The sequence below is a fragment of the Protomyctophum bolini genome (assembly GCF_963924005.1).
Source record: "Protomyctophum bolini genome assembly, chromosome: 21".
NCBI lineage: Eukaryota > Metazoa > Chordata > Actinopteri > Myctophiformes > Myctophidae > Protomyctophum > Protomyctophum bolini.
Window position 1 is genome coordinate 7,277,828 of NC_137882.1, and position 15,000 is coordinate 7,292,827.

Sequence of the window (15,000 nt, forward strand, 5' to 3'; positions counted from 1 at the left end):
AACATTTGAAGAATCGTCCTCAGGTCTAAATGGGTTAACAATAATTTAACTTCTTTGATGTCTTCCAGAGAACAATGGTCGATTGGGCGTTCCCGTTTTCAACACGTCAGGACACGCCCCCTACCAGAACACCTGGAAGGAGGTGGAGCTTGCTGTGTCAACATTCTGGCCAAACTTCTACCAGGTAACACACACACACACACATGCGCCCACACACACCCCGAGGCGCAGCGAACCAGATTTTGGACCATACGACACACTTTGGGGCGGCAATGTCTCAGGAGGTAGGCTACAGCGGCCGCTTGGGAAACGGGAGGTTCCTGGTTTTACACCTTGACCCCCCCAATCACGAGTTACCCGAGTTCATTGATAAAGACCTCTTTCCCATCCAATCACGAGTTACCCGAGTTAATTGATAAAGACCTCTTTCCCACCCAATCACGAGTTACCCGAGTTAATTGATAAAGACCTCTTTCCCACCCAATCACGAGTTACCCGAGTTAATTGATAAAGACCTCTTTTCCACCCAATCACGAGTTACACGAGTTGTGTTATAGGCGTAACTGTTTATTTCGCCATTTTTGATAACTTTTAAGAGATACAAGGTTTCCCTCGGACACTCTCGGATACGTCACACGTTTGGATCTCGTGACCGGAGGAAAACCCCCCAAAACGACTTCTCAGGGCTTCTGGGAAGTGGAGGCACAATGCATTGGCTCTGGGCTGTCATGGCAGCTTCCATGTCGGGCTGTTCCCCCTTGTTGTTGGGATATTTTTCGACACCATGACAAACGATGGCACTATTTTAAGGCAGATTTTCGTGAAATGGAGTTACAATCAAGACCGGGTGATTCTTGAAAGGATAGTGAAAAACTCCGGCAGTGAAGCTATATTTTGACGATGGTAAACTAAAGCGCTGTAAGTGTTAATACTAGGGACGAGTACCGTTCACATTCGTACTGATGCTCTCAGGTTTTAAAGTTCAAACTGGAGCCACAAACCACCAGGAAACATGGATTTTTCAATCAATATCCAGTTTATTTTGCCGGATAATGAAAAGAGATGGACATTTGGCTTCATATGATGATTGGTATCGTGGCCTTTCTTAACAAACAAATAAAGCCACTGTTGGTCGGGGTGGTGTTTTATCTCCCACGAGGGGAAACCTCTGTTCAACCCATCAAATTTAATTAAATTAAATAATCAAGAGAATATACAATTCATAAAGCAGGCTGTAATAGAATAAATGCAAATAATCATCCATAGAAAATAGCTCTAACAATTGACATGGTGCTATAAAGTACACACAGGAAAATAAACAAGTTATAATATCTTTATAAATATGGCATTTAAATCATATTATATACATTCAATATTGTATCATTCAAATAATAATTAGCCACATATTTTTGTAACTTCATAATATTAAACAAATCAATCAATTAAAATCAAATTCAAATGAAATTAATCCATTCTTCTATATAGTCCACATCACTGGAAGTGTTCAAAGTTCAAAAGACGCATGCGGGCAAACATTGGCAACATACAGCAAAGGGGAGACAAAGGGAGAAGAGAGGATGCACGCCTGCTTCATCGGGAGTCTTATCGGGAGGAAGTGAGAGGGAGGCGGTGAGGCACTGCCACAGGTACCTCCTGGGCCATTGTGGAGTCTCCTTGTGGACCGGAGGGGAAATTAACCTTGTGGTTTGTAACAGATGCGGCACTGTACTGGTGCCAAAGACTCATAACGCGCACGCCACAGTATGTTTAGTGGCAGATATGAGCTACAAAGACAGATAAAGCACGGCACAATGACACTACTCACCATTCACAATACTCTATTGGAGAATATTTAGCAGCTGCATGAAGAAGATTCTTCCTCTTATCTCCCTCTCTTTCCTCACAGTGGCTATTTTGGAAAGCTGTGATATAGCTGTCCAAGAGTTCTCCAAAAAATGCATGTACTGTACTGTATGCATGGATGCTTCATTTCCTACTTGTTCCTATTTCCTATCTGCTAGAGCTACTCCAAAAATATCTGACCTCCAAGTTCACAAGATCACATAATTGTATTCAGTGTGCTGTGCACACACGCAACTACTGTAAAAGAGGCGTCCCATTTCTGGGGGGCGCGCCCAACACTTCCATTTCAACCTCAAGCATTTAATCAACTCATAATTGATATACCGAATTAACAATATGTGGAACACAGATAACTTTGAAAAATAGCAATCATTTGACAAGTGGGCGCATAGATATGGTTTAATGACTTTGTCCAAGTGAATATACAGAAGTTGCTTGAGGTGTGTTCTTGTGTATCCTACAAAAGAGTAGTGCCCCCAGAGGCAATAACAATGGGGATTTTTTGGGGTTCCGTGATTGCCTACAACAAAACTCTCTTTGCTCTTGTGTGGCCTACAACCAAATCTTTGCACTTTGTTAACCCGGAGGTCCAGATGTGTTCTTATCGCAATGCCTTGAACCCCTAATTGCTCCTGATGGGCAATTAGCTGCCTTGCATGGTTTCCCCTGCCATGCATGCGTGTGTGTGTGTGTGTGTGTGTGTGTGTGTGTGTGTGTGGGGGGGGGGGGGGGGGGGGGGGTTCTGTCCTAGGAGAGGGTAGCTACCCCCCTGAGACTGTCTGAGTGGTGTTGTGGTCTAGAGACTGGAGGTCACTACTGCTGGTGGGCAGTGGCCATGCTGTGGAATGCTTGTTGAAGAAATTTCCATTTGCTGTGGAATGCTTGTTGAAGTCATTTCCATTTTGTTCAAGGTTTCATGTCATTTTCTTTTTTTCTTTTAGGTTTTATGACCTCAATTACACAAAACAAACTTTGAACATTCAGTAGATTTTCTGTGGCATGGAGTTTTCTCTGGGGTTTGGAAGCCTTTTGAGCTGCAATGAAAACAGGCAAAACAGTGAAAACAGTGACATCTGCTGGCAAATCCCATTGACATGTATGGGATTTGCTGGCTCTTACATCACAAAAGGCAGGAAAATCAGAGCACAGAAAATCTACTGAATGTTAAAAATTCAGGTTTTTTGTAAAACCTGAATTAGTAAACGTTTTTGCATTAATTTTACTTGAGTGAAATCAAAGCATCAAAAATATACTTCTAGTATCAAAGTGAAAGTCAAATGTCTAGTAAAAATAAAAAAAACAGCAGAAAATTATATGAGATGTAGTGGAGTAAAAGTATAAAGTGTCGGGCTAGTGGACATATTAATGTTAAGAGAAAACAGAATTCTCTCTCTTTCTCTTTCTCTCTCTCGCTCTCTCTCTTTCTCTCTCTATTTTTCAAAAAGCAATTACATCCCAGATCAAATGTTTTGCCCACACCCCCTCAGGTCAACTGTGTGTGTGTGTGGTGTGTGTGTGTGTGTGTGTGTGTGTGTGTGTGTGTGTGTGTGTGTGTGTGTGTGTGTGTGTGTGTGCATGTGCGTGGTGCGTGTGTTGTGCGCGCGTGTGCGTGTGTGCATGTTGACCTGCCTGACTTCACAAGCTGATGGCATATCGACTGGTGTGACCGCATGCATGCACGCACACACGCACCTCAGTCTCTTGTATCAACAGGACATTGTTATTGCTGTGACATTTTATTATTCAATGACTGTGATTGTGAAAATGTTCATTAATTAACGTCTGTTAGTGCGTGCATGCGTGCGTGTATGATGTATGGGGAGGGTGGCACTTCCTGTAAACTCTCGGCTTCGACAGGAAGTGTTTTTTGCCAGTTTCTGTGATATGACAGAATGTTGACGTCTGCAGGTCACACACACACACACACACACACACACACACACACACACAGTCACTGCTCCCTTTCTCTCTCTCTCTCCCTCCCTATCTCTCTCTGTCTCTTTCTCTCCCTATCGCACGCACACACGCACTATTGTTCAGCTATGAATGAGTATTGTGTCTTTGAGGAGGAACAGAATGAGGCTTTGGCCAAAAACCAAAAAAACTGAAAACAGACCATAACCCTATCCTACAATATGGGGAAATGTCCAAAAAACTGCAACTTGAGCAGGTTGCAGACACACAACAGAGCCAATGATCTGGCAACCTCACAAAAGAAGAAAGTCCCCTAAATACTAGAGAGTCCAATGGACCACTTTTCCGAGTCATCCCTTACTGACCAATCAGCAGGTTTCTTCCACCTTGATCCGCCCTGGTTCCGCCTCCTTCTGGACGGTTATGCTGAGTTTGCAACAACAATGAAAACAAGAATGTCTCTCAGTCATATAACTGCCAGGTGCAACAAGCCCTTGTAGCGCCCGTTTTCCTTCGTTTCCGACCTTCTTCTGCTGGTTCATGCACTGTGTTATGGTTGTCCTCTAGTTCCAGCTAGCTCATAACATTAGCTTCTGTTAGCTTAGGAGGCAGTGAATCATGACTAGGTTGCTAGTAAGGTCGCTAGGAGGCAAGCCAATCGTGACTAGGTCACCACTAAAGTCGCCACCAAAGTTGTCTTCATGGTCAGTCAACAGTGGTGCGTGGTAATCTATTCCAGGCTATCCAAGCTTTTCAAGCACCTGGCAAATGTTATGCCCCGTTACTATACTATGTAACTGTTTTGAAATGTGTCTTAGCTTCTATTTGTAACCTATGTAATTCATATGTATACCTTTGGTTTTCCTTTTGCTGATCTTCTGATGTATTGTGATGTTTTTTATATGATATTGTATTACTCGACGACACTGAAAATGACTTTAATTACTCAATGTCATTTCGAGAATAATGAATTGAATGAACGAATGAATTAATACTGCATCCGAGATTTTCCTTTTTTAACGAGACCAAGTTACACATAAGAATTTGATACATTAAATATCAGTATGAGGCAACCGAAACACAGGGTTTCCTGATTTTCAATGGTAGTGGAATGGAGAGATTTTTGAGCAGAATGAGGGGAAGAACATATGGGGCGAGGAAGAGTCACTTCAGGGGCAAAAAGGGTGAACAGGGCAGGACTCCTGACATGGGCAGCACACACCGGGCAGAGGCCAGGATTGGGACACAAGGCCAAGGGTGTGTCTTATACATGTCACACATGCTGCGTCAAAGCCACAGCGATGCTACAAGACGTTTTCAGTGGAAACTAGCGACGCAAAGCTATACAATGATGTGCGACACATGTGGCTTTTGTGATAGCTTTAAGCTTCACTCTTTCGCATCAGCTGCAAAAGCAAGACAATACATAGAAAATAATATAGCAACCAATAACATGAACACAGTTGAGCTGGATTTAACTTGACACTATCGGCCACAAAAGCTACACAATGACCAAGAGTTGTCTCACCATTTCCACTCCCTTCTTTCTCCAAGTATGTATGCAATTCCTGTCTTTATAGGGGGAGGGGAGGGGGGGGGACTCATAAAAGAGTAGAGACAAAGAAGAACCATTTAAGTTCATGATCTATCCTGACCCTTTCCCCCCAAATTCCCATCTGTCCTGACACCTGACACCTGACACCAATTTATAAATTATGGATAATTAGTATGGACTACGTCTCAACTCTTCATTATTGTCCCCTGTTCCTTTTGACCCAAGCATTTATTTTCCTTTTAATAGTGTTGTTCGTTGGACACATACTTGATGACAACTTCACACTCGTGTGTGTGTGTGTGTGTGTGTGTGTGTGTGTGTGTGTGTGTGTGTGTGCGCGCGCGTGCGCGTGTGCGTTTCTGCGTTCAGTTGGTGTTAGAGGTGGTCTCAACAGGACAAAGGGGTCTTCTGGCCATCAAAGACATCGCAGTCCAAGGACACGAATGTAGTAAGTACCACACACACACACACACACACACACACACACACACACACATACGCACACACACACTTGGAGTGTGAACTTGACCCTTGCTATCCAATTAAGTACTCTAAGCTCATTAGCCAATCAGAATTAATTATAAAACCCACTGTGTTGTAAACAAGGAACTCGTTAAAACAAATTGCATTTCATTAGCTTTGATGTCCATCCAACCATCCATCTCTCCATCCATCCATCCATCCAACCATCCATCTCTCCATCCATCCATCCATCCAACCATCCATCTCTCCATCCATCCATCCATCCAACCATCCATCTCTCCATCCATCCATCCATCCAACCATCCATCTCTCCATCCATCCATCCATCCAACCATCCATCTCTCCATCCATCCATCCATCCAACCATCCATCTCTCCATCCATCCATCCATCCAACCATCCATCTCTCCATCCATCCATCCATCCAACCATCCATCTCTCCATCCATCCATCCATCCAACCATCCATCTCTCCATCCATCCATCCATCCAACCATCCATCTCTCCATCCATCCATCCATCCAACCATCCATCTCTCCATCCATCCATCCATCTCTCCATCTCTCCTTCCATCCATCCATCCATCCAGAATGTTTTGGTTTTGTTACATGATATGTCACACACACACACACACACACACACACACACACACACACACACACACAGGGGATCATAGGACAGGTTACACTGTTGCTGTAGTGAAATGTGATTCATCTCCCTGGAGCTGGAGATAATAGAACATCCTATAATATTGTAAATCCCCTCAGAGAGGAGAGGAGAGGAGAGGTAAGGATTTCACATTGCATAGATGCTGGTTTTGTTAGTTTGGCGTAGATAAACAATACGAAATCTCTGCCAGCTGATATCCATCCATCCATCTTCAACCGCTTATCCATAGTCGAGTCGCGGGGGCAACAGCTCCACCAGAGAGCTCCAGACTTCCCTCTCCAGAGCAACATTAGTGACTTCCTCCTGGGTGATCCCGAGACATTCCATGGCCAGTGTGACTGAACTTCTCACCCTCTCTCTAATGGAGATGCCAGCCACCCGTCGAAGAAAACTCATTTCAGCCGCTTGTATTCGCGACCTGACTCTTCCAGTCATGTCTCACACTTCATGACCATATAGGTGAGAGTAGGAACGAAGATTGCTCGGTAGACGGAGAGTTAATAATCACTTGTTTAATATGAATAATAACTATGATATGAAACTAACTCAGTATGGGTTACATAATATATGAGGAGAGCTTGGATACCTGAAGGTCCAGGTCATATGCTATTTGGATGGAAGCAGATCTCTCCCAGCCAACTGTTACAATCTGCGAGTTATGGCATTATTTCCAGTTCTGACGTCCTAGTTCCAGTTCTGCGACATTCCTCATTGTAGACATGGGGTCTAGGGAACTGTATGTGTGTGCACATCCACACGTGCACGCGTGTATGTGCGGAGCACATAGTCTGCAGTTGATGTGTAAATTGAGCTGTTTGGGCATTTGACCTCTGGGGTCAATGCCTACTTTCTTTTCTCGCTGCTCTTCAGATGCATGTGAAGTTGTTGTTCATAGCATCAGCAAAGTAGTCCAGCTTGGATCAGAGGATATGTTTGATCATAGTGGAATATTCAATTGATATGTTATCATTGCACAGGCCTTAATGTGTAGCGGAAAAAACACCAATCTGTCCCGCTCCTGCATGCTAAAGCACAATATAATAAGCCCCAAATCCGACACCAAATTAACGTGCACGATCTCTGGGGGCGCACACACGCGCAGTGTGATGGAGTTGTAGCGATGTGATGATGATGATGTGCTGTCATGATCTGTCACAGACCATGTCTCCTCCCTGGCCACTCCCTCTTTCCATTCCATCACACTGCACACCTGTCTCCAACTCCCTCGTCAGCCCACCTGTGAACACTTTGCCCATTACCTGCTCCCTATATAACTGGACTCCTCACAAACACAAACTGTCAGAACATTTGTCTTCGTCCCTGAGCTGTACCCCTATTTGTTCCTGGTTCTCCTTGAAAGGTTTGCGTTTTTGGACTATGATTTACTGCCTGGTTCTGTACAGTTTTGCCTTTTGGACTTACTAGTTTGTTTTGTACCTGAGTTTGAGTTTCCTGAGCTTACAGCTTCCTTTGTTTTGTTACCCTTACTACTTGGCTTAAATAAATCCTTGGATTTTGGAATCTGGTTTGTGGCTCTGCATTTTTGGGTTCAGTCATCCTGCGTACCGTAACATGTGCGGCTTGTGTGCTCGCACACCAGACGCGCTGGTCCTGATCCACACAGACAGCCACAGCCAGGCACAGAACATGTCCTACCCAAAACACTGAGGTAAACATGTTGTTTCCACCGAAAAATAGCTTCCAATAGCTTGTTATTTTGCACCGAGGAGCGCTGTGTGACTGTGTGTGCCTCGGGCAACAAAACACTCCACAGTGAAAACCTTATTTATCCTTCGTCATACAACGTGTTGCGTGCTGAAAATAGCTGATTGAAATGATGCAATGTTGTGTTTTTGTAATGAACACGCCTCACTCAAATCATTACAAATATATTGCATTGATATTAACGTGATAGTGTAATCGTTGTTTTATCAGTCCTATTCATTTTGTAATGTAATTGTGTTTTTCTACTAGTGAATATAAAATAATTGTATTGACATCATTGTTATTATTGTGATGTAATAATTGTGTTTTTCTAGTGGAATATAAAATCATTGTATAGCCTATTGACACCATTTTCATTTTGTTAATATTGTAATGTAATTGTGTTTTTCTAGTGAACACGCCTCACTTCCTGCACATCAAAGGCGTGGAGGTGAACTCCAGACAGACGGCCGCGTTCCACTGTACGGTCAACGGACGACCTCAAAACCACATTCACCTCTGGCTTCAGGTAATTATCCACCTCATTATCATAAACCTCATTAACATGCAGTAAACTACCTTACCTCATTAACACAGATAATTATCCAACTCATTATTATCAACCTCATTAGAATATAGTAAACTACCTTACCTCATAAACATGCAGTAAACTACCATACCTCATTAACATACAGGTAATTATCCACCTCATTATCATAAACCTCATTATAATGTAGTAAACTACCTTACCTCATAAACATGCAGTAAACTACCGTACCTCATTAACATACATTTAATTATCCACCTCATTATCATAAACCTCATTAGAATGTAAATGTGACCTCGTTAACATACATGTAATCACAAAAATTAAGCTCCATGAATGATTGTGGAATGAAAAGAGAAAAAAAAGAAAAACTGTCAATTTTAACGTTGAGGTTCCCAGTGGACCTGTACTTATATAAGTAGTTATATCAGTGCAAATCAACATCAGCTGGGTTAGCGTAAATGCACAGGGTATATTTAATTATTCTATTTTACCAAGCTGTCACACGAGAAGCATCTCATGATCAGTAAAGCAGGTGAGAGCTCTCTGAAAAACATTCGCAACCTGACTGTTGGCTCAGCATCAAAATGGAACTGGTCACAGGCGTATTGTGGATATTCCAGTAAGCCAAGGACCACTACTCTGAAAGACCATTTCTGAAAGAGCTCCAAGAAACACTTGGAGGCAGCGAGAGAGAAAACAATAGGCAATGCACTCCACCGCCAAGGTGGAGTGTATTGCCTCTCAGGTTGTGCATGTCTTGAGGGAGCACTTTCATTTTACCTATACCAGGAGATGTTTTTCAATTTGCAATAACCCATTTAGACCTGAGGACGATTCTACAAATGCCTTCTGAATCCTGACAGTTTTCTGAACAGCCATGTTTCGATGTCAGTGGTGCTCAAACATTTTGATGTCAAGGACTCCCAAAAATCGGCCGCCGACCCCCATCTAAAAATATGTTGTTCCATATGTTCCAAAACATTCGCTCTGAAAGAATATATATTCAAAGCTTTGCACCACATTTTCACGATTTAAAAAAAAAATAGCTAAGGGGATAGCTAAAGCATAACATGATGCTTAAAACACCAAAAGGGGTTCCCGTCCTGAATTGGATAAACCACCTGATGCTGTTTTGCACAGATTCCACGGACAGTGCACTTCTGTGGTTTCCTTTACTTTTGTGGATTTCTAGAGTTAATTCCAATGCCTGGTAAGGCATTTCATAGCATCATTGGAGATAATTTACTAGACTGAAAACTGAAGAGTGGAAGTGAAAGGTTGAGGCGTGCAATACTTATTTTCCCCACTGTGCATAATGTGTGTGTAGATGTATATTTATATACAATACATGTTTTAATTCAGGGTGTTTGGGTGGAATTTGTATACTTACAGTATATATAATTAATATTGTGTTTCAGGGTATTGGGAGTGTAAGTGTATATTGTATTTCAGGATATTGGAGGTGTACTGTGTAAATCAATTAAATATATGATCAATATTTCAGGGTATTGGGGGTGTAAATGTATTACTATTGTATTTCAGGGTATTGGGGGTGTAAATGTATTACTATTGTATTTCAGGGTATTGGGGGTGTAAATGTATTACTATTGTATTTCAGGGTATTGGGGTGTAAATGTATTACTATTGTATTTCAGGGTATTGGGGGTGTAAATGTATTACTATTGTATTTCAGGGTATTGGGGTGTAAATGTATTACTATTGTATTTCAGGGTATTGGGGGTGTAAATGTATTACTATTGTATTTCAGGGTATTGGGGGTGTAAATGTATTACTATTGTATTTCAGGGTATTGGGGGTGTAAATGTATTACTATTGTATTTCAGGGTATTGGGGGTCGCCAGGCGTTTGTCAGAGAGACCAAGGCGGTGAACTCTCGACGCTACGTTGCCAGTTTTGACGTCGAAAACACGACGAAGGGAGACTCCGGTCGCTATCGATGTCTCGCCCAATCAGAGCACGGTGTGGGCGTGTCCTCCTACGCCGAGCTCACTGTCAAACGTGAGTATACTGCATTCTGATTGGTCCATATACCCTGAGAGGAGAGGAGAGGAGAATCTTGTCTTCGTTTTTTTTCTTCAGATGTTGGTGTCATTATAGTTTAGATCAATACCCTGATAGAGGTGACACGTCTGTGTGTGTGTGTGTGTCTGTGTGTGTGTGTGTGTGTGTGTGTGTGTAAGGAATAGGCGGATCAATGGCTTGTCTGATGTCTCTGTTTCAGCAAACAACATGGATGGACACACACATGCACACACGCACACGCACACACACACACACACACAAACACACACACACACACACACACACACACACACACACACACACAGATCAGTTGTCGTCGGCCACCTGACCTTACAGATATCCACAATCCCCGGCACTTACGTAAACTCTTGATTGAACTGTCAATCAAACAGTGTGTGTGTGAGTGTGTGTGTGTGTGTGTGTGTGTGTGTGTGTGTGTGTGTGTGTGTGTGTGTGTGTGTGTGTGTGTGCGTGCGTGTGCGTGTGCGCGTGTGGCGTGCGTGTGTGCGTGTGTGTGTGTGTGTGTTTAAGGATAATTGAAGCTCTTCCAGGCGCAAAAGAAAGAAACAGAGAAAGATAAACCTTTATTGATCCCTGAGAGAGAGAGTGACATAGAGAGAGAGAGAGTTGAATTGAATTGAATTGATTTGAAATTGAGAGAGAGAGAGAGAGAGAGAGAGAGAGAGAGAGAGAGAGAGAGAGAGAGAGAGAGAGAGAGAGAGAGAGAGGAGAGAGAGAGAGAGAGAGAGAGAGAGAGAGAGAGAGAGAAGAGAGGAGAGAGAGAGAGAGAAGAGAGAGAGAGAGAGAGAGAGAGAGAGAGAGAGAGGAGAGAGAGAGAGAGAGAGAGAGAGATATGACGGACGGACAGACAGACAGAGGGCTGGATGGCTGGATGGAGGGCTGGATAGGTGGAAGGGTGTATGGGTGGATAGGTGGAAGGGTGTATTGGTGGATAGGTGGATAGGTGGAAGGGTGTATTGGTGGATAGGTGGAAGGGTGTATTGGTGGATAGGTGGATAGGTGGAAGGGTGTATGGGTGGAAGGGTGTATGGGTGGATAGGTGGAAGGGTGTATTGGTGGATAGGTGGATAGGTGGAAGGGTGTATGGGTGGTTAAGTGGATAGGTGGAAGGGTGTATGGCTGGATAGGTGGATAGGTGGAAGGGTGTATGGCTGGATATGGTGGAAGGGTGTATGGGTGGATGAAGTGGGTCAAGAAGAATTAGATCAGCTCCACAGGGGATTGTGGGTAATGGAATCCAGGTCTGCTACGATCCGCTGAAAGTCAGGAATTATAATTATACAACAGGTCGTTTCGAGGAAGCAATCTGATTGGTTGAAACAGCCTTCTAACCGTGGTTCAAAGGAGCACCACTCCACACCTAATCAAAACAAAGAATTCTGCTGCTCTGTTTTCCCAGAGCGCAGCAAACTCGCTAGTTTCTTGGGACATTTGTGGTCGTAGTGACTACATCCGTCATTAAAAAAGTTTTTTCTGCGATTTTCGTAGTTTTAAGGATTAGTTTTAACTGGCTCGTTCCTGCAGCATCGCAGGCGTGCATTAATGACGTTAAACCACCCCCTCTCGTGTAATATTGCTTAATTAATTCCTTATAAAATGGACACAGACAGACACGTACAACAGGTGCGCTGACAACAGCTACTGGGTGGGTGACGGACGGTCACTGGGTGGGTGACGGACGGTCACTGGGTGGGTGACGGACGGTCACTGGGTGGGTGACGGACGGTCACGACGCAATAATGACTGTACACTCGTTATTTTTGTGTTCAGAGCCCCCCTCCCCCATCGCTCCTCCACAACTGGTTGCTGTTGGCGCCACCTACCTGTGGATCGAACTCAACGCTAACTCCATCAATGGAGACGGACCCATCAAGGAGAAAGAGGTAAGAGTGTGTGTGTGTGTGTGTGTGTGTGTGTGTGTGTGTGTGTGTGTGTGTGTGTGTGTGTGTGTGTGTGTGTGTGTGTGTGTGTGTGTGTGTGTGTGTGTGTGTGTGTGTGTGTGTGTGTGTGCGCATGTGCGAGTGTGTGCGTGCGTGCTTGCATATTGTTCAATGTACTGTATTCGTAATATTATACATCTCACGTTAATAATTATATTTTGTGATCATTGTACAGGTGGAGTATCGGACGTCGTCAGGCATGCTGATAGACACCACGCCAGTGGATAAATCTCAGCTGAAGATCGGTCATCTGGACCCAGATACTGAATACTACATCAGTGTTCTGTTGACCAGACCCCTGGAGGGAGGAACGGGAAACCCCGGGCCACCTCTCAATGCCAGGACCAAATGTGCTGGTAGGTCTGTCTGTCTGTCTGTCTGTCTGTCTGTCTGTCTGTCTGTCTGTCTGTCTGTCTGACTTTCTGCAATGCTATGGGGAAATAATTGGATGCTATCGATATGGCTAGAGGCTATGGATTTGATTGGCTATGGAGCTAATTGGATGCTTATGGATTTGGACGCTATCGCCCTTGTCTCTGGTCCCACTTGGAAGAGGCCGGTCTCCGAACGTGGTCCGTACAGAGGGAACAGATGGTGAATATGTGTTCTGCAGTCTGCTCAGGCTCACCACACTCAAGCGCTGCGCTTTCTGCGTCAGGCCCCACTTTTCTTCATAGTTGACTTGGAAGCGACCGAACCCAGTACGCAGGTGGTTCAGCGATTTTCTTGCGATGGCTTGGCTCACTCCCAATTCCGGGCTTCCAGGATGCCGCCAGCCATGCGCCTGTGGACAAGTCCTCAGAGAGCATCTCTTGTGCCACCTTGTGCAGGTGGCGTGAATTGAGTCTGTTTGGCGGTGCTGTTCTTTCTCATTTTTGTGTGACATTGTTATAGTGAATCTCCTTGAAGTGAATTGTGCTGAGCAGGAAGCTCACACACTAATTGTTGTCCTCGTTATCTAGTGATTAGTCTAATTGAAGCCTGATTGACTGGTGTTGCTGTCGCAAGGGGTTGTGTGTGTGCGTGTACATGTGTGCGTGTGTGTGCGCGCGGGTGCATGTGTGTCTTTGTGTGTGTGTGTGTGTGTGTGTGTGTGTGTGTGTGTGTGTGTGTGTGTGTGTGTGTGGAGGGGGTGGCTTTGGGTGTATGTGTTGTTGGTTATGTGCACGCTTGTGGATGGGAGGGGAGGGGGAGTGCAGTAATTCAAAGCTATCTGTGGACAGCATTTGTTGATACTTTAACATTAAAGTGATGAACACATTAATGCATATATACTGTACCTAATTACAGTACAGTGCAATACTATGACTGTAAAAATAGACCATGCTGCATGACGACTAACATCTTGATGTATATGCAGTGCAATGCGTTTGCACATTTACACAAGTGAAACTTGAATGCAGGACTTTTATTTTGTATCTTTACATGGTGGTGGTAGAGGGTATATGCTGCGTGACGTCATTATCAAACCAGGAAGTTATGCAGGAATGCCCACTGAGTGGCTAAAAACTACTTTCTGGCCTTGACAGCCCATACATCCAAACAGAAAAGTCATATCTAATTGCATTAAACGACATTAAACCAGGTTAAGCCAGTTTGCCTGTCACTTTGCCACTGGATTTGCCACTCGATGTCCCTTTCACTGCATGCATGCGCATACCCTCTATTGCTAGTTTTACCAGTAAAAAAAAGGTACAATAAAATGTAATATAAAATGTAATATAACACTGCAGCTCTTCTAATCTCTGTGAATGTTTCGTCCAGATTACCTCATACCTTCGTTAACACTGATCCCACTAACGAGATGAATAATAATTCCAGCTTCATGCAAAAACAACAAAGGCCTCTCGCCCTGACCCCCTTTTTATTATAAGTAAACCTCAACCCTCCTGTTGACACACTTTCAACGGTCACACAAACACCTCATGTACACAACACTATACACCTCATAAAGTATACACACGACACGACACGACAAGTCAAGGCATGATGCACATTTTGAGCCACAATCCATCCGCCTGTAACAGTCCAGCCTCCATTCCTTTTTGTATACCGTATAGTTTAGTTGTTGTGCAGTGTAGTTCACGCTGACTCCAGGCGGAGCTCGGGGCTAAGAGTCGATATCTTAGTAGCCTCGGAAACCCAGACATTTTCAATTCGGCATACAGTAGCGCAAACGTCGCTCACTCTCTGCTGATTTCTAGTCGTTAAATTGACGCACACCATAGAGTATTAAAAGGATAGAGACTGATCTGGCGCG

At 43.8% G+C, this 15,000-nt stretch overlaps 1 protein-coding gene across 1 annotated transcript in view; it reads left to right on the forward strand.

The window, feature by feature from the left end:
- The window catches only part of LOC308336762 (receptor-type tyrosine-protein phosphatase mu-like), a 128,588-nt gene that overhangs the window by 36,696 nt on the left and 76,892 nt on the right, over positions 1-15,000 (forward strand). The window contains 6 exon segments of the mRNA XM_080794302.1: positions 69-184; positions 5,702-5,780; positions 8,600-8,715; positions 10,581-10,755; positions 12,571-12,683; positions 12,916-13,096. Of these exon segments, the coding sequence (XP_080650428.1) occupies positions 69-184; positions 5,702-5,780; positions 8,600-8,715; positions 10,581-10,755; positions 12,571-12,683; positions 12,916-13,096 (780 nt within the window).